Source organism: Sciurus vulgaris, assembly GCF_902686455.1.
Source record: "Sciurus vulgaris genome assembly, chromosome: 9".
In the NCBI taxonomy this organism is placed as follows: domain Eukaryota; kingdom Metazoa; phylum Chordata; class Mammalia; order Rodentia; family Sciuridae; genus Sciurus; species Sciurus vulgaris.
This window is the reverse complement of record NC_136469.1, coordinates 33,671,683-33,696,280: the sequence shown is the minus strand read 5'-3', so window position 1 is coordinate 33,696,280 and position 24,598 is coordinate 33,671,683. Positions and strand designations below refer to the sequence as shown.

The window sequence follows — 24,598 nt, the reverse complement described above, 5'->3', positions numbered from 1 at the left end:
TTAAAAGATGGGAGTGACCTTGAACCAAGAAATGCAGTTGGACTCTGGTTGCTAGAAAAGGAAGGAAATGGATTATCTTTTAGAACTTTGAGAAGAAGGGTAGCCCTGCTGACACCTTGGTTTTTGGACTTCTAGAATCCAGAACTGTAAGATAAAAAATTCCTGTTGTCTTAAGCCACTAAGTTTATGGAAATTTGTTACAGCAGTAATAGGGTACTAATACAGTACACCAATATTTTCTAAACCAAATTCTGAGATCTCCCCGACACCTTGTTATGGTCTGAATGTTTGTGTCCCTCTAAAATGCGTATGTTGAAGTCCTAACCTCCAGTGTGATAGCATTTTGGAGTTTCTGGGAGGTAATTTGATTTAGATGAAGACATGAATATTGGGCCTCCAAGATGGGATCAATGTCCTTCAAAGAACATCAAGAGAGACCAGACCTTCCTCACTACCCTCTAAGGACACATCTAGAAGGCTGCCATCAACAGTTCAGGAAGAGGGTCATCAAAAAGAACTGAATCTCTCAGCACTTGATCTCAGTCTTCCCAGCCTCAAATAAGAAATGAATGTCGGCTGTTTAAGCCACCCTATCTATGGGATTTTGTCACAATGCTCCAAGCTAACTAAGACTGATTTAAGAGTTCCATTTCTATGTTAACTTTTTAGAGATATCAGTACGATAGTAGAAATTCTCCCCATGTACCTCCACACATATCTTATTACTGTATGTCAATCTCCTGTTCTGTTGGCCATGTTGTATTTCACTGGTAAAATGACCATCCTGCTAGAGTTTGTGCCTAGGAGAGGACCCTCATATCACAGACAGCCACAGCCTTTCTTGAAAGTAAGCCTGTCTTCCCAGAATTGTCAGGAAAGTATTGATGATTTGATCACAATTCTGCCTTGCAAACAATGGATGCCAGCTGTGGTTTACTTAAACAAAAAAGAAATTTATGAATTTTGAGTAGCTCACAAAACCATGAGGAAAACTGAAAAGATGATGAGAGAAGCAAAAGTAAAGGATGTGGGTCAGTTTTTCTGTCCACCTTATACAAGAATGAAGATTTTGGAAGTGACTTTTTACAAGGAAATAGTGCTACTTAGTGCTACTTGAGAACTTTTTTTTTTTTAATTTCAGAAGTTTTACAAAAGTATTTTTTTTTTTTTTCATATTGGTAAGTGCATTACAGGTCGAAAGATTTTTCCTGCCTGTCTTCTCTTTTCGTGGCTAGAAAACCATTTCAATCACCATCAAAATCCTTAATCTTAGAATTGGAGATCATCATGCTAAGAAAATAAGTCAGACACAGAGAGTCAAGGGTCAAATTCTTTCTCTCATATGCGGAAGTTAGACCAGAATAAGGGAAAAAAAGAAAAAGAAAGAACAAGAAAAAGAGAAAGAGGAGGAGAATCCCATGAAAATAAAAGAGAGCTCAGTGGAGTAAAGGAAGGGGATTGAGGGACAGGGAGGAGGGAAGGGAAAAGGGAGGAAATGCAGAATGAAATTGATCAAATAATGCTACATACTTATATGAATATACCAGAGTGAATTTCACCTTTATGAACATCCATAATATGCTAATAAAATTTATAAATGAGCAGAAGAAAGAGGGAATGGGGTAGGGAGGAAGAGAGGGAATGGGTAAGCAATGGAGAATGAATTAGAGCAAATTATATACCATACTTGTATAATTATATCAAATGAACCTCAATATTATATATATATGAACAAATAAAAAACTAATATATATATATATAATGAACTAATAAAAAAATCCTTGTAAAGTTTCCCAGCACTCATAATTTCTTTTTCTATTTTCTCATTACATCTAAACATCAAAATGGGTAGTGGGAAGTGGTTCTTCCTAGGAATTGAGAATTGGGGTTGATAAAAAGTCAGCAGTGAATTTACTAGACTGGGAAAGGGGAGAGGAGTGCCTTGTTACTACTTATCTCTGGGCTAAGGGAAAAGATTCAAAGTAAAAAAGAGAAGGAGAATCTCATGAAAATAAAAGACAGCTCAGTGGAGTAGAGGAAGTAATAAGTAATAAGCCTGTGGAAAAAAATCAAATCTGTTGCTTGTCATGTCTTACCAATAAAGATTATTAATTATACAATTGAGTATAAATGCCACCATTAAACCACCATTAAAACCACCATAAGCCAATTGATTGACTCTTCTAGATTCTGTCTCTACCATTCTTCTTTGAATCAGTGTCTTTGCTGCTATACCTTGGCATAGATTCTTAGTAAGAATTCTTTATCTTTGGTCTCAAAATTAACCCTGTGGATGATCTGTGATTATGATTCATCTATCTCTTCTACTCTAGCCCCAGTGCACTGAACCATACACACTATCACCCTAACCTACTGGCCAGGAGAAACGAAGATCAAAGGAATCCTAAGAAACTTAATACTCCTTGGCTCTCCTCAGTATGCCTATGGTCCAGGAAACAAGGAAACAATAGACTGAAATGCTTACCCTTACCTGGACATACTCCTAATTAAAGAATTAGCTGTTAGCAGAACTTGCCATCCGTTTGTAATCAGGAACAGAGTCACCTCAGTTCTTTGAAAGGGACCATAGTAGTCTCCAGAGATTGAAAACTCTGATGAAAATCTTTTTTTAAAAAAATAATTTTTAAAATGGTTGATTAACCTTTATTTTATTTATCTATTTATATATGGGGCTGAGAATTGAACCCAGTGCTTCATCCATGCTAGGCAAGCACTCTACCACTGAGTTACAACCTCAGGGCCCTCTGATGAAAACTCTTGTGGAATTCTTTTAAAATGCAAATTATTATGCCCCAACATTGTTATTATAATTGCTATACACGTGACCTTATTCAGGTATTTGCTATATATGTGGTTTTATCCAAGTATTTGCACTATAATGGGTATCCCTCTCCCTCAAATGATTCTTAGATAGGTGGGCTATGGTTAGAGGTCTTCTGTTTGGTTTCCAGGTAAAGTCTAGTGCATGATGCTCCTAGTCTCCTCTCACCTGGTCTCAAGTTGAGAAATGAATGGTACCTCATGTGTAGGGAACTCTTATGAAAATGTATAAGAGAGTCCTAAGTAGATTGCATCAGCTACAGAGATTCTGCCGAGTCTATTTCCAGTTCTCACAGTAATGAGTTTCTCTTAGCAACTGCTTGGCCATGCTCCTGCTCTTTGTGCAAAAATTCTCCCAGGCAGAAGCTACCTTCACTGTGCAATTGGCTGGGTGGGAGATAATCAAACTTCAAGACCTGATTGTCAGGATCAGGTTCATTTTCCCTCAAACAGATGAGAAAGCAGATGGAAAGAACCTGCAGTTCTTTCTCAGCCCATTCTGAACACATTATAAAAAAGAGAGCCGGCACTCCCATCCACCCTAAAAACCTGCAGGAAAAGATAGCCTCTTGCCTTTGCCAGGTGATAACAATCTTCTTTGTTTGGGTGTGGCCTTCCAGGGTTGGCCTACGTCCTTCCTCTGAGAACAGTCCAAGTATGTAATAGGGAATGTGTGCTCTCAACTCAGGTGTCTCTCATCTTTCCCTGGTGGTAAAGGATTATAGGCTGTGGTCCAATAGGCACAGAAAATGATAGAGAAAACCTAGAGAGCATCATCCACGGTTTTTTTGATTTGGGAGAGGGAAGAACTTCAGACTTTCCCCATGGAGGCTTACATGTGTCGCCACATGAGGATTCTTCCTTCTTTGTGGTTTATTCTCAGTGCTACTTTGATTCCAGGCTTAAGATGGGCATTTTCAGTACAAAACCCATCAGTCTCCTGATTAGGTGGGAATCTGAAATAGTGGAATAGCACAAAGTATAGAACACCGTCTGGCAATGCATAGCCCCATAAAAGATATTTTTAGCAGGTATTATGTTGATCACCCAAATAATTCTCATAACGCATCCCTTGTAGTGAGGTTGGTCATGTAACTTGCATGTGGGCAACCTATTCAGAAACTCTGCTCACCCAGAGAAGAGTTATCAGTAACTAAGACTCTGTTCATGAAGATCTCTATGAACCTTTATTTTCCTCTTCTCTTTTCTTTCTCCCTTCCTTCCTTCTTCCTTTCTTCCTTCTTTCCTTCCCTCCCTCCTCCCTCTCTCTCTCTCTCTCTCTCTCTCTCCTTCTCTCTCTCTCTCTCTCTCTCTCTCTCTCTCAATCTCTCTCTCACCCCCCCAACTCTTGTGCTGGGGATTGAACCCATGGTCTTGCACATGTTAGACAAGCTACCACTGAGCCCCAGTCATCTTTATTGTATTTTGAGTCAGGGTCTCACTAAGTTGCCCAGGCTGGACTTGAACTTGTGATGCCCCTGCCTTAGCTTTCCAGGTAGCTGGAATTACATGTGTGCACCACTGCACGTGGCTTCCTACTTTCTGATACTTGACTTACAACTCTTTTCATTCTTCTTTACTAGTGGAAACAAAATGGAGAACCACTTGTTCCTCTGTTGAATAAATAGTCTGATCACCACATTTGCTAACAATTCCATAGACTTTTTCCTCAAACCCCATTTTTGATCCCACCAGACCTTCTGGGAAAGCCAGGTTTCTATCCTCATTGCAGGAATTTATAATAAATGAGAAGAGTCTGAGATTTTGTAAATTAGCAAATGAAAGTGACAGAGCTTCATGGTTGCTCACAAAAAATGCAAAAATCCTCTCTCAGTGACAAAGGTTTAAGTAACTCACCATAACAGCACCAGACAGAGGGCATTGGTGTGATCTAGCACTGATTTCCTAGATCCCAATTTCCACAGGACAGTGTCAAGAGAACAAGTGACACCTGTGTACACAGTGGGTTGCTTTATAGCAGAGAAATCCTGGGTTTAGGGACACAAATCTTTTTGAACTAAGACAGCCAATAGCTTTTTTTTTTTTTTTTTTAAACAAAATGGCAGGGACTGATGGAAAATTGTCTCTCAACAGTGTAATGAAGACAAATTGATCCCCAAGCCTGTGCTACAATACAAAGCCATTATATTTGTATAAGCCAGGGACAATTTTATTTCTAAATTCAGTTTTGTTAAAATTTTATTTTATATGTGATTTTAAAAACTTCATGAGTTTTGCTTGAACGGGGAGGTTTACATCCCTCAAGGCATGTATTTTGGCTGTATTTATACCTTTTTAGCATTAAATTTCTGAGAAGGCAGTTTGGATTTATTTACCTATACACAGCAATAGCCTGATATTAAAGTTATTGATCTGTTTATTCACACTATTCTGTTGAAGGTTCATTCTGTCTCTAGCAGCAAGATCTACATGAGAATAAATGTATTTGTATAACTTGGAACAGTGTTATTTTTACTTCACTCAGTGGTTCATTTTTCTTTTTAAACAGAACTCATTTTAAATTTTAAGAGGATTTTTATTTAAACACTTTTATTAGCATATTTATGTAGCAGCAATACCTAACAAACTTATGAGACACAGAGTAAGAACTATGCCAGAAGCAGAACCCAAAATAAATGTGTTATTTAAAGAAACTGCGAAAGTAATATTAAAAGGAATATTGTTAGTACTGAAAAGGTTTTTAATGCAAGGTATAATATCTCTCCTCCTTTACATAGAGGCAAAATTACAAGAATAACAAGTCAGAAAAAAAAAGAATAACTAGGGCAATGCATATTTATCAAATGCTAGAAAAAGACAGAGATGTATGTTGAATACTGGCTGAAAAGAAAATCTCATCTGTATGTGAAGTCACATGATCATTATAAAGAGTAGGATCAGAAAACAAATTCCTTTTATTCCTCAAAAATCAAAAGTGGCCTCATTTAAATCAAAGTCAGAGACTTCTGCCAGTAATTCATTCTCTTCTCAGTTTCAACATTATTTACTATTTTCCCTCTCTAGACAATAAGTTCTTAATCACAATTTAACTATTTTGCCCCCTCTAGACAACAGGTTCCCGGTACCCCACTGGAGTGGTCTGGGAGTATTCCATGGAGTTCCCAAAACTCTGAAAGCATCTGTCTTGGGGTATGAAGGCACATGCACAGTTTTGGAGGGATGCTCATTTACATCTTCCACCTTTTATTCAGCTCTCAAAGTGATAATGATGATTCACTGGTGTAGGTGAAGAAAACACTAGAATTTCTATTTAAAGTCATGCTCACATAGAAAAGAAAATCAAGTGTACTAATACATAAGATATCAATTGAAAGATGCATATTGCATTTATAAATGAGTACACATATATGTTCTCTGAACATGTATATATAGATATAGATGTAGATATACAGAAAAAGATACATATATGTCTATATAATACATATATAGGTAGAGAGAGTGAACTAGTGCTGCTGGGTCAATGAATATCAACTTTTTAAAATTTACGGGCAGTTTTAATTTCTTTGTAGGAGGATGCAAAAAAAAAACCAGTAAATACTCAATATATTTGCATTCTCTTCAATTTTTAAGATACAATTTATTAAGGGAAGAAGACAGCTCACTGTGATTGAGCAGTGCCTGCACCGGCACAGGCTTAAGACACGGGAATTGCTATGACAGTTCTAAATCCCATGACTACTGTCACCACAGCTTTCCAAAGAGCTTCAGTTTTGTTGCTTTTATTTCAGGTATGTACTACTCAACATTGGACTGTCCAATTTCTATAATAGCATTATCTTTTGCTTTGTTTCATTTTACTTTATTCTGAAGCTACCGCTTAGTTCTTTCTTCAATAAAGATGAGTCTGGCAGCATTTCAGATCAAGTGAATATCTTAGCAGATCCATTAGGATTTGGGCATTACGCAAAATAAATTTCTACCAAGCAATTTTATTCACAATTTGGAAGGTTTTTTCATAGTAATTTAATTTTCTGACATTATATAGTTAAAAATTTTTAAAAGTCTATAAGGTTAGAGGATAATTCAGGATGCAAAATTATGTGTGAATTATGTAGACTTGCTAAAACAGTTGGTGGTTATTCCATTCGGCTGAAGGAGATGCAGGTGTGGCTAAGAGCAAAGCTGCTCCATGGAAAATATAGATGGACAGAAAATGTGCAGCGTTTGAAGTGACTTAAAATAAGAATACCAAATGTATTCATATCATCAAGATAATAAAAGCAGCATTTAAAAGGGAGCAGAACTGCATTAAAAATATAGAAGTTAATATGCTAAAATCAGAAGTAATCTAAACTCAACAGGTTACAACGAACTAATTGCTTCTATTACCACAAGTTCTTAGCTTGCCTAACTTCAGTGTTTCTTCCCCTTCTTACTAAAGAACACAAAGATTTTCTAGAATTTGAAATGCATCCCAACAATACTGTACATTAAAATATTGTAAATCTTGATTGAAAATGACATTTTGGTGTTTTCGACTATGTAAGACAAGTCTCTAACTTGGCTATAGACAAGAGAATCACACTTCCCTATTTTCTCTGCAGCATTGAATTTGTTTTGGAAGAGATGGAACATCCCTCTTTACAGGAATTGCAATGTATCTTGCTGAGATCTCTCTATGAATTCTTTCCCCCCTCACATGTCATGCCCCCGACCCTGTACCCTTTACATCTTGTTCCATTTAACTGTCCAAATCCTGCTATGTAAAGAGTGAATTACCACCAAAGGGCACTATTTGGTGAAATACACTTCTATGTTTTACTGTTCAGTGAAAGTAGTGATCTGTATTAGTTTGGATCTTCAACGTCCCCCAAAGGCCCTTTTAATAAAAGGTGTAGTAAAAGGTGTAGTTTCCATCTTGGTGCTGTTGGAGGAGATGGAGCCTTTAAGAAATGGGTCCTCGTGCGACGTATTCAGGTCACTCGGGGCATGTGTTTGAAGGAAATTGTGGGATCTCTCTCTACCTCTTCTTCACATTCCAGCCATGAGGTGCGTGGTCTGCCCAATAGTGGACGAAAATTTGTAATATGGTGAGCCAAAATAAACAGGTTCTCTTCATAAGTTGATTATTTTAGACAGTAATAGAAACTTAATACATGATCTATCAAGCGACCCCAATGAGTATGCATCAAAAGGATGCATATTAATAATGTTACTTATTAATAATAATTTATACACACACTTAAATACACACACTTAAAATTATTGCAGTAATTTCTTAACCCATTCTCTTTGGGAATATAACAGTTGCTTGATCAGAGACTTGAATGAATACATACATATATATATATATATATACACATATATATGTATATAAGCATATCATATATATAAACATGTATGTATATACACGTATATATTCATTATACATGTATGTGTGTGTATATATATATATATGTATGTATGTATCAATTAAAAACAAAATAACACTTAAAATAAAAGAATTATATTGTCCTAGAATTCACTGGGGCTTTGCACATGAAGCTCTGTTTGGGCAGTTTTCCAGCTAGGTTTAGGTCTATGCCCAGCTGATATTTGGAGTAAACACTCCTGTTCATTCTTCTCCATTTGCTAGGCCCACCATAGGGCATGTTCTATCCAACTTTCTTTTGCCCTGACCCAAGAAGTGGCCTGGTCAGGGTCTGTCTAGATGTGACTGGAGAAAAAATCTGGAAGAAAGGAAATTTAAAATACTAAAGCAACTCTTCTTCCCTAGCAATGGATTTGAAGGACTAATGGTTTTGAGATTGATATGAAATTCCTGCACCAGACATCCTGGCTTTCTGTTCATGTCTATGGTAAAATACCCAGAATACAGCAAGAGTCACACATAGACAAAATGTTCTTGTAGTTCTCTGTGCAGGTAAATATTCTTACCTATGTATCTGGTCCTACCATGATTCTCCTTTAAGATTTCACCTTTCCCTTGTCCTAGTAGCTTTAAAACTATTGGAGAGGGAGGCAGAGTCAATGAACCTTCTTCTTTCCTACTTTGTTTTTTTCTTTTGTTTATTCCTTTCCATAATTAGCAGGATTTTTTAGGCTGTCCTGGGGGAAACTATAACAGATTATTTAATTTCTCTGGGAAAATAAATGTTTTGGTAATTTTTTTATTCGGATAAAATGCCAAAATTATAGAAAAATTACAGGAATAATACAAGGAACTCTTATACATCTTTTCTACTCAGGTTATAATACATTTTTCCCCATTTGTGCTGTGTGTGTGCATGTGTGTGTGTGTGTGTGTGTGTGTGTGTGTGTGTGTGTGTGCATGTTTACATATCAACATCATATATACTCGAAAGATACTTTCTTTTTTGTCGTTTTGTTTCGTTTGGGTACTGGGGATCAAACCTAGTACTTTGCACATGCTAGGAAAGATCTCTACCACTGATCTAAAACCCCAGCCCTGAACAAGACACTTTTGAATTCCAATTAACATAAATTTTTAGAACACAAATTGGGGGCCTCTTAAATACATATCGGGCATTCTCTTTTATGTTTTTCAATTTCTTGTAGTTCCTATTATTTTCTCTATAGTAAAGGTTCAGTTCCAGAAAGAAAAATGTGTTTACATCAACTTCATATCATTGTGAGATTATAAATATATTTTCCCAAGTCCTACAGTACTACTTTCCAATAGGGTGAGTGTTTATGGAGACACATGCAGTCCTATAAGACATGGAGGGCCATTGAATAAATAGCAATCATTGTAATATCTACAGTGGTGCCCTTGGGATAGTAGAGGTCAATCAGAAATGACTTTTATTATTCATGTTACCAGAGACTAATCTGGGGACTAATGGAGAGAATTAAAGAGTTGTTAAAATGAACTACTTCTCAGAAACCCAGAGTTCATAGTATCTATGGTTCTATTAATACTGACTTAAAAACTATAATGTTCCTCTTTCTCTTGGTTTCAAGTTGATCTCTTTTGAAAATAAAATACTTTTCTCCAAATAAATTGTGCATATTTTTAAATTTCACCAGAGAACTTAGACTGACATAATTTAAGATAGAAGTTTAAGCTCCATTGCTGGTGGTTTAGCTCTGTGGTAAAGTACTTGTCTAGCAGAGGCGAGACTCTGGGTACCACAAACAAAACAAAACAAAAGCAACTTCAACTTCCAGAAACTGTTCAGAAATTTTCATAATGAAATCATAGCATCATTTTCTTGATCAATACTGCTAGTTTTTTTTTTTTAGAAAATACCATCAAGATAGTCAAATCAAGTTATTTCAAATAGAATTTTAAAAATTCACAAACATATCCTTAGTAAGATGAAAATTTGATTCATAGTACATATACACACACTAAAATGTTCAGCTCAAATACTTAAGAAAGTTGTTGAAAGAAATGAAGTATTATTTTTCACTTTTGAACTTAAGTCTTCTTCTTTGGCTCAGCATGTTAATGGAGGATTCTACTGATGTAGATCCAAATTATTCCAAACATGCGTGCGTGTATATATGTGTTGAATGTTTTATTATTGTGCATACTTGAATCCATATTACTTATGGCTAAATTAAATTAAAATATTATTGCTTCTTAATATAGGCTAAAAGCCTTTTTATTCTGAATAGTTTGATAATCTGATACTTAATGAAGTAATAGAAATCAACTGCTAATGTGAATTAAAGAGCCTTTACCGCATATAGAATAAAAACTGTCAAACAAAAGGAAATATTTATTGTATGACATTGTATTATGAAGAATATTTTTAACTTCAAAAACTGAAAATTATTTGATATTTACAAAACTATTTCATAACATATTGCTTCTGACCCATAACTGCTTATCTTCTAAAAAGAAAAGGAACAACAACACAAAAATTATAAGGTGCAACAGAAAAAACTCAGCCTATTTTGTTATATATACTAATAGATAAATGAGAAAATTTAATAAAATGCAGAATTTGAAAGGTTGAAAAAACTTTCAGTATTAAGGGCTATAATTTCTATTTGATAGTTTTTTTTTTTTTTTTTAAGGCAACACTATCACAAATACACTTTAGACCATGACATTGCACCAGGACACAAGATTGCAGGTGACCGCGTCACTTTGTACAGTTGACTACAATTGCCTGATATATGTACAATGCGTGCTGAATTCTGAGTGCAGGCAGTAAGTGATTGTTATATAACAGAAATACGCCTCCAGAAGTCACTGCTAAAGGTTTCTCTTAAACAGAAGAATAGAAGGACTGAAAGGAACACATTTTTGTCATGTTAAATGGGAGAAAGGGTAGATTATGACTTAGCTTCTGAAATTTTAATACTGCTCTTGAGCCTTCTGCAATCCTAAAGTGCTTTCAGAAACTCTATATATCCTCAAAGGAGTCAGACCCCAAAGACTAACAAGCATACAGCTGATTAATCTATTCCAGATGCTTTGCCTAAGAAATTGGCATTGCCATCTTCAACATCTCTCTTTTGGAACCATGGTTTTGAATTTGTTCCTTGCTGATAAGAATCCAGAAAATGACAGATTCCAGGAATTTCACTGGGGAAGTTTGGTGGAAGTTCCTCCCTTGATCGAGGGGTAAACACAAAACCAGGACAATCTTTGAGTAATCTGAAAAGATTAAAATAAATATAATAAAAATTAATGCTGACATAGTATTTGATGATCCAGGAAATGAAGACAATATAAATAAATGAATATAGCTAAACCAGCCATTTTAGGTGTGGTTGACAGAAAGATTTTCATGATGTTAACAGATGTCCTCACTGAATAAATATAATGAAGAATCAAATTCAAAATAATAAGAAAATTCTATTAATATATTTGCCTCTTTTTTAGAAAAGAATCAATAATTGTTAAGTTTTCTAAGAGATATAAACTATATAACAGTACAATTCACACTATTAAAAAATAAATAACCCAAAGATCTAATAGCAGCGTAATTAAAATATTATTGAGTAAGGCTTCTTAAAATGGAAAGTGTTAAGTCACTGTCCCTTTACCAGTTAATAAACTGTGTATATATTACTGAGAAAAATCATGGGCAAGAACTTGTGAAAGAAAAATAAAATGAGAAAAGTGATGTGAACATAAATATTGTATATTTCAATAGAATTTTTATGAATTCCAGATTAGTAGAATTCAAATGAGATGTCATTGAACATACTGGCTCTGTACTTTCCATTTGGTAGTATTTATAATATTTGTCATCTCAAGTCCACCAGTTCTACCAAACTTTTATTTGTTACTTGTCCATTGTGCTAAATTCATTTTAAATTAGAACCGTACTGGTTAAGTTATTGACTCTTCTTCCCATTTGCTTCCCTAACTTTCTATCAAATACACAATGGTCAAACATTCTCTCTAATTCACAATTCAGGCCCTGAATAAAATTTATTGAATAGTTCTGGGATCTAAACCAATGCCTACGAAAAACCACTTCTCATTTCTGCTTTACCAGGAATGGCTACTTTTTCTATTCACCTGTCTGTGCTTCATGTCTAAAGGAAATCTGAATTAGGTTTCGGTGCAGTGAAAATCTTCTGTGCCCTGAAGAAACCAACTGAATCAGAATTCATGTCTGAATGAGACTTTGAGTATAATACAACACATGAATATTCTATTAACTAACTGCTATCAGTGCATCAATATGTGTTTTGTCTGCAAGATAAGAAAACTAACAAAAAATGTGCTTTTATTATCATAAAATCAATATTTTAAAGTGATTTTTATTTGTAGGACATAGTATTTGGTGAATACACTCCAAAGTGACTTAAGTAGAAGAAAGACTGGCTTATACATACTCTTGAGTACATATCATATAAAATATAGAACATGCACATAGACTCTGGTTTATTTATACTCTAAAATACATATAATAGGACACATAACATTCACACAGAGTAACATGCTATATTTGGATCACACTGGCTTGGGAGTCAACTTTTAATCATTGTTTTATATTTGCACAGCTTCCAGTAGTGTCCACTGCTTGCCTTGAACTTTAACACTAAATTTTTACCCATTATTGATCAAATTTAACAGAGCATATTTTATTGAAATTTAAATTTTCTATTCCCTTTTAAGTTTTCCTGTCACATTGAAAAAGAATGAAGTGCCACTCAAAGAAAGAATTTTAAAGTATTGCAAATGCCTTTTGCATTAGTTTTTGGGCAAATAAAGCATATTAACTATTGCTTGCCCTTTGGATAAGATATAAATATTTCCTGTATAAGAATAAAGTGAAAGTAAATTATCATTCAAATCAATGAGAAAAGAAAAAGGCTACACCCTATTTTTCTACAAAAAGGAAGTGGGGAGAGTGGTAAGCTGATGTGGGCTAGCTCAGGTGGGAGAGAAAATGGCAGGGTGGTTTGAGTGGTAGCATTGAAAGAGGTAAGAAAACTGTATTCAGGATGTAACTTGTAGGTGGACCTGGTGAGATGTAAGGAGAAGACAGGAATGCCCACTGTACAGTTTAGAATCCTCTGGTAAAAAATAGAGTGGTGTCATTTTAAGGTGATTAGTAAAGCTTGACTGGGAGGGAAGTGAATTTCACCAGGGTATAGTGTGTGGGAACTCACTCATTAACATTAATTTTACTCTGTCAATTAGTCATCTAAGAGGAAATATAGAATGGGATGTATGAATCTGTAGCTCACTGGAGAATTATGAATGGGCTAGAGGTAAAAAAAAAATTGGTTAGAGTCATAAAAGTTCATTTTAAATTTTAATTTAATTAGTTTATTTTTCTTGAGTTGGGGTTTCACTGGGTTGACCAGGTTGGCCTTGAACTCCTGGGCTTAAGCAGTCTTCTTTTCTTAGACTCCCAGTAACTGGGACTACAGGCACTCACCACTGCACCCAGCAAATGAGTCATTCATAAACGTTAAGACACAGAAGAAGGAAGGGACAGAGCCCAATGCTGCAGCCTTCGAGGGTCTGGTGGGGAAGATTACCAATAGTAAACACTTAGATGGTATAGCCCTGGGGTAAAAGAAAACCAGGTTGATGAGGTATCAAAAAATTTAAAGAAGAAACTTTTTAAATGAGAGAATGCTCTCTAAGCCTATTTCAATTGCTACTGAGAGGGTGTGGAACATAAGGAGAGAGAAATGACCATGATTTTAGAAAGGTTCACTGAGGATCAGATAAGGACCATTCCCGTGAGGAGGAAGGGGCAAACACTGAAAGAAGTGAGTTGGAGAGCAGCAAGAGGTGAAGGAAAAAAAGACAAAATACCAGGATAAGATAAAAAGACAAAGATACCGAGGACAGATGGCTCCTTTTTTGTTTTGCTGTGTAAGGGAGCAGAAATAGAAGATGGTAGCAGGAGATGGACTTGGCAATAAGCAAGTTTTTACATTTTCATGAGCTTCATTAGTAAGATATGCTTACATGGTATTGCGAGCAATCATTTCATCCAAGAGAAATCAATCATGGAAACATTACAGTTATTTTTTAGCAGGAAAGTTCTTCAGAAGGTGACAGGAAACAGCATTCAGAGCAAAACTCTATTTAAATTGGAGCAGGGCAGCTGGCCCAGTGCCCTAGGAACAAGAGCCAAAGAAATGGGCACTGGGGTGATGGTGACGATGGGTTCAACAGCATGAAGACGGCTGGTGTAGTTCTCATTCAACTGCCATGAAATAGGTAGCGCGGTCATCAAATACCGGAAAGCAAATACTGTTGGAGTGTTCAGGAGAAAAATGATGCTCCCTTATCTCTGAGAAGAGTAAAAGCAATCTGCATAGTGTTTGAGCTACCAAATAGGTCTGGGAGAAGGTTTTGTTATTTAATAGTTCCAATTATAATGTTTTATTTGAATGTAACAAAATTTACAGGACAGGTATATTCCTGTCTGTATGGAATAGTTTATTTTCTGGGTAAAGGTGGATAAGAAATACCACAATGACAGATTCTGTTCACTCAGATTGTCCAGGGCATGCTGTCATGGAGACAGTCGTAGAACAGAAGTGCTCTTAATGCTAGATGACACATGTCTCATCTTTTACTATGTGAATATTAGCTGCTAGTCCATAAGACTCTGCAAACCTGGAAGATGTTTAATGACCTGCCAGTTTTCCTCTGGGAAGCTGTCCACTGTTGCTGTAGATAGGGAATTGCATTGGCCCCTGTCCTTGATTGCAGAGAAGGAGTTTCTAAAACTCCTGGAATTTCCTGAATTTTAGGCATGTTTTTGCTTTCCATGAACCATGTGGCTCACACCAGAGTTTATGCTAAGGAGGTGACTCCAAATGGATGCAGGGTTCCAGAAGAAACAACTAGGTGATAAAAGACTGAAACTGGGGAGGAGAAAGAGGAGTTGGAAACTGAATCCAAATACAATGCCACTGAGTAAATCAATCATGCCTACTTAATGTAACCAATGAGTCCAGACACCAAAGCCTACAGCTCAGTGGAGCATCTTGGTTGGTGAACCCACTGATGTGGTGGTGGTGAGAGGGTAACCTGTCCTGACTCCATGGGAAGGAGGCATGGAATCTCCGTAGTGAGGACCTAATTATTTGACTTGACGGGGTCTTGGGATCATGAGAATTTGTAGTCAGTCAAAAGTGCTGATACCTGAGGACTCCTGAAGTATGGCGGGATTCTGGTTAAAGACAGTCTTGTTGGGTACTGTGCCCTACCATTGTTCTATGCTAACTCTGGGTGGTTGGTGCCAAAATTGTGTTGCAGGACCCCAATTGATCTTTGAATGCCTATTGATGTACTTGAGAACATTGATACATGCTTTTAAGAGAAGAGTGATGAAGGAAGATGTTATATCTGTTCAGAATTACAGTTAGGTGACAAATATCTCATGAAGTTAATGAGTGATTTAAAAATAAGGTAGGGGTTTGAGGTGTAGCTCAGTAGTATAATGCTTGCCTAGCATAGACAAAACCCTGGGTTTGATCACCAGCACCACGAAATTAAAAAATAAATACAAAATAAAACCAGTTAAAGTGAGGATGGCAAACACTTTTCTTTTTCCTTTAAGATTATCTATACAAGAAAGGAGTTACAGAAAATGAATCAAATTAATAGTATAAAAATGACAATTTTACGTAAGTAAAAACAAATTATTTCAGGTGTCCAATGCCATTCGTACCTGTAAGTTGTTGGACTGACATTGATTTTCCTTGGCACACTGCAGGACTCAAATTTATTAGCCAGAGTGACATTGTTTCCAAAAAGGCAGTAACGGGGCATTTTAACTCCAACAACTCCAGCAAAAACAGATCCAGAATGCAGTCCAATTCGCATCTGAAAGGAAAAAAAATAACAATATTCCCAGTTACTGGTAAACCGCTTCCCACTTGTCACTGGTAAACCACTTCCTACTTGTCTGTTTCAATGTCCTGTCTAGATTATTTTTACCAGTAGCTGCGATCACACCACCCCCTTCCTCAAAACTCCAGCCAACTTCCTCTACTTCTCACATGCAAGCAAAAATTACCAAAGAGGAATCAGTAGTCACCCCCTTACCTCTTCTCTATTTATGTGGTTAGGCTTATTAGGCAGAACACCTTTATTATCTATCTTCCATATCTGAAACAGATATCCACCCACACCCCTATGGTCACTACAGTCACATAACAAGGAATCTGCGGGTTGTTTATGTGAATCAGCTCTGTCCATCAAGTGAGAAAGACATAAATTCTGGACTCTGGGAGTTGTTTCCCAACACAGTGACAGAGAATGGCAAAAGAAACTAATTCTAAGGCTCTAAAATGGACTTTGTAAAAGTCTGGCAAGGTACTACACATCTATTGTCCTAGCTACTCCAGCGGCTGAACGCAAGAGAATCACTTGAGCTCAGGAGTTCAAGGAAGCCTGGGGACATAATGGGAACGTACCCCCCAAAATGTTTGTTTTGAAAGATGTTTCACTTTAAAATAATTTTATGTCAAATGTTATCCCATTTTGAAATGACTAAGGAAGAGAAATTGTAATATTTAAGCAGAAAATGACACAGGTAAATGAAAATGATAATTGCCAGAGATGAGATCACATTGACTATAATTTCTGTATTCTATATACACTAAGGTAAAATTCAGATTCTTGCAACACCAAAGCTGTGCCATATCTAGAAAAAGAGGCAGTCTGTGATGTATTGGCATAAAAATTTAGGAGTTATGAATGATTTAAGGATGGAGTGACATGGAATATTTTTCATGAAATCTTCTAAAATATCTGATTACTTGATCTAAGAAGAATAAATTCTTAATGCTACAACAGAGCAAGTTAACATATTTTAAATAAGAATAAAATACCATATACATTCTTTTCATATTCTATGTGTAGTTGACCATTTGAAAACATTTTATTAGATACATGCAATTTAAACAAAAGCCAAGGAGTCAGTAACTTAGATGCAATTTAAAAGTCTGAGAACTTCAGTTCTCTAGCCTCTCTTCTGCCCAAAAATATAAACCATGACTTCAGCACAATTAGATTAAGAAATCTTCACTCTCTTGGCTCTCTTGGGGATTCTTTTGGTTAAACCAATTTTCTCTCTTTACATAGTTACTCTAGCTTTTTATATGATACATGCACCATGACATTTTAATCTTATTATTTCATAAATAATATGTAAATACATTCTCCTCAAAGCCAAAGCCAATGCTCAGAGGATTCTTCCCATGCCTGTCTCCCTTCTTCCCCTTTTCCAGTTCTCATGTTAACCCCAGAGGGTTTTTTTAGAGAACTTTTCAAATTCATGAGCAAGAAAATGATCCAAAGTTTAAGGTGCACATCATGCTCTGAATGTATATCTTTTCACCGGAAAAAGACTTCTATGGAAAACAATTGAAGACTAAGAGAATTCTGTCTCCAACTAAAAGCTGAAATGGGAACCTTCTGGGAGAGTCTCCTATCTGGGGACCACTTTTGGTCTAATTGATTTCTTATCCTAGGCTTCTGGGAACAGGAAGGTGTGGTACCAGATGTTTGTTTCCATGTTCACTACCACTTAGTGACTCTTACTGTGATATTCGGCACTCAGGTCTATTTTCTGTCCACTGCACTTTTCTAAGCTGGAGTTGGATATACATTAGTGAAGACGTAAATAGGAAGTGCATCAATGAATAATTTGCAATTGGGACATGCTGGAAAAAAGCACAGAGTTTGAAAAAAAGAAAAGAAAAATGTTTTCATATTTTCACTTCACGTCCATTCCTGAGGTAGCCAGGTAAGAAGTAGAAGTTTGAGATTTGAAACCAAATGGACCTGACTCCAACTCCCAATTCATAAGAGATTTTACTCTTATTCATCTCAGTGAATTGTGGCCTATTCTTAATGTTGAAGGATCAAATGAGACAATGTTTAAGTTACAATGTGCTCATTCCTGATACACATTTATGATTCCTTCCTACTAAAAATGCTTTACACTCTGCGTTAGTGATGTTTCACATGTATTTCCTAAAACTATAAGCTATTTCATAGGACTGACAGTAAGAACACATAAAATTATATGTTTATAACTGGTCAGAAAATATAATCTATTACTACTCAGGTAACTTTTTGGAAGCTATTTACATATAATTCTTCAAATTGAAAAAAAATCTAAAAAAGTACGTTTGGACAAATAATCAAATCATGTCATTAATCCCACCCCCTGAAACACATCTTAAGTATAAAATTCAATTATGTGGAAAACAATGGTCTTCTAGTTCAATATTTTTAACTTTTATTTCAATGCTATGAATATTCTAAAAAAGAAATAGAAAGAAATGCATGATTCTCTTCTAAAAATGCAATTAAAACACAGATGCAAAATTTATGCTCCTCTTGAGACATGGGGTCTAAGCTGCTTCTCTTCTGGGCAAACATATGATTAACTCTGATCAATAGAATTCAGCAGAACTGTCATTCTATTTTTTTAAGACTGGATCATAAAAGGTCATGCAGCTTCCATGAATCTTGTTCACTAGGAAATGAGCCACCATGTAAGAAGTGACTACTCTGAGACTGCCATGTTGAAAATTCACATGTAGCATCTGGGTTGACAATCCCAGCAGAGTTCAAGCTGTCCGTCATTCTTATCAGGGAACCAGGTACATAAGAGAAGCACCATCTTGGAATAGGTCCACTTGCTCCAAGTGATACAATCCTAAGTATTCCAGGTATTCTTCACTCCTCCTGTGTTTTCCCAGCTAAGTTCTCAGATCCTAGTAAGCAAAGACACACTAGTTCTCCTATGCCTTATCCAGAGTTTCCTTGATAAACATTATCAGTGCATAATAAAAGATTTTGGTCTAATAGCACTAAGTGTAGGGAAGTATGTTAGTCAGCAAGATATAAATGGGATGATAGAAAATTTCAAAAACTGTGTGAAGGCTTGGGCAGATGCTTGGTTAAAGAAAATCAAGGCTAAATCTCTAATTATTATAGTTCTGTTTTTCATTTTTTTCTTCTATTGCACACCAGATGGAATTATACATTACTGTAAGGGGCCATTTCTAAAGGTCACCAATTGAGAAGTATTCTATAAAAATTAAGCAGCAAATTCACTGTAAGTGGGAAAAATGAATGTGATTCTCTCATGTTCTATTGAACAAATACCTACCATGCTGATTTTATTTCTTATCTGTAATAAGACATTATTTCTGGGATCTGGGTCATCTAAATTTTTTGAAATGTTTTATGCCTTAGAAAATATTGGTGGATTCATAATCAACATCCATTGTAACAAAATGTTCTTCCCTACAGGTGCAGGAGCTATATAACTAAAAACTGCATTTTCCAAACTGCTTTGCAGTTTCTAGATGCAGATAAATTGGTGAATCAGATATATTTACATAAGATCTGGAAGGCAAGATTTCCATTGTGACTATGTTTATTTTGCTTCCAGGTGCAAACATAGTTGTGGAAGCTTTTGGTTTTCTGTGGGATGCTTAGCAGAGAGTTCATTCCCTAGCTAAGTATCTTGTGATGGTTATGAGGTAGGATTTTCATCTTGCTAGGTGATATTGTAGTAGGTGCATTTTTGCTCTGTAGTCAGTAGTAGAGACAGCAGCTTTGTGAACTCAGTAGTTTCCTGAAGGTCACTATGATACTGTTGCTCTGGAGCCAGCTTTCAGACCATGGAAAAAGTTGGGTCCTGAAGTTTGTTTTGGAAAATCAATTTTTAAAAGCCCAAATTATAAGTGACATCCAGTCCTATCAATAATTGTTAAGCCATTTCATATTCTTTAGTAGATTTCTTCCTGCTTAAACAAGTTAGAGAACATTTTGCTGTATGCAATAAACACTGACTAATAAATACACCATTCTTTTGATAACCAACTTATAAGCCTCTGGCCTCATGACATTCCCTTAACAATATGTAATCTGTCTTACCTTGATAGGCTCTCCATGGGGAGACATGACTTCATCAGAGAGCTCCATCATCTTCAGGGCCATCAGGGCTATCTGGACAGCGTGGGTATCGCTCTCTCTGTGTAATCCTCCTGCTACACAATATGCATCGCCAATGGTCTCCACCTAGATATAGGGTATGTTGCATACTATAAATAAAAGTTCAGGAATACCCACTGTATACATCACATACTAGAAATCAAGAATCAAATAGCAGAAATCTCAAGGATTAGACCCTATGGAATACTGGGGTAAATCATGTACTTTCAGAAAAGAGTTTCCCTCTCAGGAAATTCACAAGGCTTAGACCCTTTACCCTGGGACACTGCACAATCCTGTGAATATAGAGTCAGGTGGTTTCTATTCCAGAGTTGCCAATAACTCACTTGGTCATTTAACCTCTTTTTTTTTTTTTTTTTTTTTTTTTTTTTTTTTTCTCTCCACCATGTAAAATAGCTTGTGTAGAAACAGATAATATATTTTAGATTTTTAAAAAATTGCCTAAGACATTGGGATCATTTAGTCATTTTGTATCTTCCTCATCATAAAATAGTGTAGGGTGAAGTCATCCTCAATAAATGTCATATGAATGTAGTAAAAATGTGTAATGCAAAACTAAGACGCTAATAATCTTAAGAGTAAAAGAGGTTTTTTTTTCTAAATGACTTTTGGGGCTCTTACGGCAATTACTAACTGTATATATGTATATTAATTACAAGAGATAGAAAACAGCTGTCAAGCCAGAAGCTAAAAACAACGATGCTTAATAGGCTACTTGAAATCAAGCTGTTATATAAATTCCAAGTACCATCATCATCATCATCATCATCACCGTCATTGTTGTTACTGGTAATTTTTCATCTGTACATGATACTGGTTACAAAAACCTAAATGTTAATTTAAATCCACAAATATTTTCCCTAATTTAAATAGCTGCATTTTCTTCTCCTCTAAATATTTGTTGTAACTTAGGAGATCATATTACTCTTGTCTTCCAAATCCTCCTCAATGAAGGGAGGAAGGTGAGAAAGGGACAAAAGAGAGACAAGCTTTCTGTCATGACCATCAGTCATTTCCTATTCACTCAGAAGCCTTATCATGGCACCAAAGTTGTTCTTAACTTTTCTGCTAGTCTCTGAGTTGATCTTCCAAATCTACCTCTTGCTCAAGTTCTTTTGATGTCACTGACCTCCTGTTACCCCTTAAACATACCATGTGGGCTCCAACTTCCTATTTCTTCTCCTGGAACAAACTCTGCTGATAAAACTTGACTGGTCTCCCAACCCCACCAGTTTCCTTCAGTCTCTCTTGTAGGATTTTGTTCCTACTTGAGAAGACTCTCACGTCACACAGAAATCTGGCATTTGTTAGCTTTGCTCTCATCACATAGGAACCCTTCTCCCCAGGTTTGTTTCCTCCTTCTTTGTATCCATTGCCTACTCATGCTGGAAGATTCTGAATAACCAATAAAATTTTGCTAAAACAATGAACCAAGGGATATAGAAATACACATAGCAATGATTGGAAGATTGAAAGCCAGAAAGAAAATGAAATTAAATAAAGTCCTGATGCAATCAAGTCCTACAATATATAATGTTGGCTATTCCTTAGAGTCATTGTGCTTGAGGTCAGTCTGTGTTTATGCATTTTGGAGATCTTAATTTAGCCAATGGCTAAGACCCTTCTTTGTTTACTTTCAGCTTTCTCCAGATATTTTCATGCAAAATCAGAAAAGAGGGGAAATCCTGGGAGAGCAGGTGATTTTTAGTTAGCTCCAGCTGCAGTTAGATTCATCTGGGAACTCAATGGCTGCTGGGCTTGTAGGAAGAAGCAGAGTTTCCTAAATTCTAGATTGGATATTTGGAGGCTACTCTCTATCCTTTATAGGAATCATCAGAATAGAAGAGGGTTACTTCTGCTAGCAATCACAGCAGGCTGCAATGGAGAAAATGACACCCTTCTCACAACTCTGAGAGAGGAGACATTCTCAAGAAGAAAATAACTGCAAATAAATATAGCACATTCCACAAGAGGTCATCAAACTTAACCTAACTGAAGCCAATTATTTTAGTGCAATTATACAGGGACTCCCTGTCCCCACCACCACCACCAAAGGAATCAAAGTTCTGTTTGGAATTTCCTGTTAGAAATTTCAAAAAGGAAGTTTTTGCTTCTAGCATCTCGACTAAAACAACACAAGGGTTTATGTATTCCCATAAATAAAATTTGTTTCCTCCTCAATAATTTATTTATTTCATGTTCAAACTCTGGAATGCCAGATTGTTGTGTGGCAAATTAAGCAGATGATTGGAGACAACCGAGATGAGTGCTTTATTCTTAATGCCAAAATCCATAGCAAGGCCAAATACTTTTATTTTATTTTAAAAAATTGTTTGTGGTCATGGGGATGGAAGCCAGGGTCTTGCACATGCTACGCAAGCAATCTACCCCGTTGGCACATCCCAAATCCCAGGAAAAAAAATTTAAACCAAGATAAAATTTTTAATTCCAATGAAGCAAGCAGAAATTTGAAATTTCTTCATTAGCTTTCTTCTTAACAATAGTTATAATTTTTGAAAAGTAATTTATTAAGTGTCAGGGAGAGTCAATGTTGTATCCTCACTGTTAATTATAATCACTCAATAAATCTTGAATATCTGATCCATAACTTTCTCTATGATAACCTTTGCAACAATCTTGTTCACAAAGTTTATGGGATGTAGTTAGTGTGTTATTCATGCATAGAAACTCTAGGTGGATATTTCTCTGTTGCAGAAATGAGAAAAAGGTTTGTCATTTGCTTAGTTTACTGTGTATGCAAGGTAGAGAGTGAAATTTGAAAACAGATCTGTCTTACTTAAATGTCTATCCTTGACCAAGTTGCAAAAATACCTTAAGTAGGTAGTTTTGATTTCTGTTAAGTGGCTATGAAAAGTGTCATATAAACTCTATTTACATATATTAATCTATTTAAAGGCAATTTTTATGATTTTTGTGTTTCTTTACTCAAAGGTACAAAGGATAAAATTTCCCTATGTGAGTCATACTTTGAATTAGCTCATGTTTCATAATTCAACTCAGTTTGCTCAGTGAAGTGGCTGGTCTTTGACAAACTCTACCTTTTTACTGTCTTCCATTCATCTTTTCCCTCCTCCTCCACTCTACCCTCATTCTTTGAGAAGAGAATGTGGCAGTCCTTTTCTGGAACAATTAGCTCTGTTTCTGTGCAGATCCAGAGCTATTTTTGGCTGGAGAACACCCACATAATTGGTACACAAAGACTGTTCCCAGGATATAGCTTTCCTGACCCTGCAGAGAAAGCCTGTCATTTGCATTACAATTCAGATTCTAGGCACAGTACTTTTTCTGCAGTGACTTTTGCCTGTAAAATGGCCATTGCCCTGCCCCAACCCTACCTTGTACACATCCAGCTCTCCACACTGTTGGTCAAAACGAGTGTAGAGGGCATTGAGCATGGTGATGACCTGCAGTGGCGAGCACTGGGAGCAGATGGCAGTGAATCCAACGATGTCTGAGAAAAGCATGGTGACATTACTGAACTTCTTGGCTTGCACCACCTGCCCTTGCCACAGCTGTTGAGCCACCTCACAGGGGAATATAGAGCACAGAAGGTCTACTGTCTTTTTCTTCTCTTCCTCCAGGGCTTGGTGAGCTTGCTCAAGGGTGGCCTTCAGCTTCCCCATCCTCTTCTTCAGGCCATCCTGAGCCCGAGCTTGTTCCCCTATCAAGACTACATCCCTCAGTGCATTGTGAATCGGGATGTCTGACAGGTAGAGCCCTCTTCCTGTAAAATCTTCTAATCTGTCCACACAGGGTGACCCCAAGAACAAGATTGCACTGGATTCAACAATGTAGATCATTTGGCCTTTGAGATCCATAACCTGCAAAGCAAAGGAGACCCAACTGCTGTGGTTTATTCAAGTTTGCAAAATTTTTCTGAGATAGAAGGAGAGGAAGTAGATACAGTGATAATCCCTAGGCATTCAAACTCTGTTTTTCAACCTGTTGCAAAAGAAAAAGTACTTTCTAAAGTTCCAACTTGATATGAGTTCTAAAATGCTTGCAGATATTGGAAGAATATATTGTTGTATCCAGTACATAGAAATCATGATTTCCAATGGACAAGTCAAAACATTTTGGTTTCAACACAACAAAAAACAAACAAATAAATAAATATTCATTTAGTTACCTCTTACAATATGTAGTTTTTCTTTGCTTATTGTGAAATAATACCTTTGGGCTGGGGAATTAGCTCAGTTGGTAGAGTGCTTGCCTTATATGCATAAGGCCCTGGGTTCAATCCCCAGCACCACAAAAAAAAAAAAAAAAAATACCTTTTGTTATTCGAACTAAATTAGCTATTTGATAATTGAAAACAATTTTATA

At 36.2% G+C, this 24,598-nt stretch overlaps 1 protein-coding gene across 3 annotated transcripts in view; it reads right to left on the bottom strand.

Moving 5' to 3' along the window:
* Nucleotides 1–10,488: 10,488 nt before the first annotated feature.
* The window catches only part of GUCY1A1 (guanylate cyclase 1 soluble subunit alpha 1), a 55,314-nt gene continuing 41,204 nt past the window's right edge, over nt 10,489–24,598 (bottom strand). For all 3 annotated transcript variants that reach the window (XM_079152923.1, XM_079152924.1, XM_079152925.1), the window contains exons 7-10: nt 23,608–24,093; nt 20,174–20,317; nt 15,942–16,096; nt 10,489–11,437 (exon numbers count right to left, since the gene is read on the bottom strand). In XM_079152923.1, the coding sequence (XP_079009049.1) occupies nt 11,236–11,437; nt 15,942–16,096; nt 20,174–20,317; nt 23,608–24,093 (987 nt within the window). In that variant the 3' untranslated portion in view covers nt 10,489–11,235. The remainder of the gene's footprint in view (nt 11,438–15,941; nt 16,097–20,173; nt 20,318–23,607; nt 24,094–24,598) is intronic.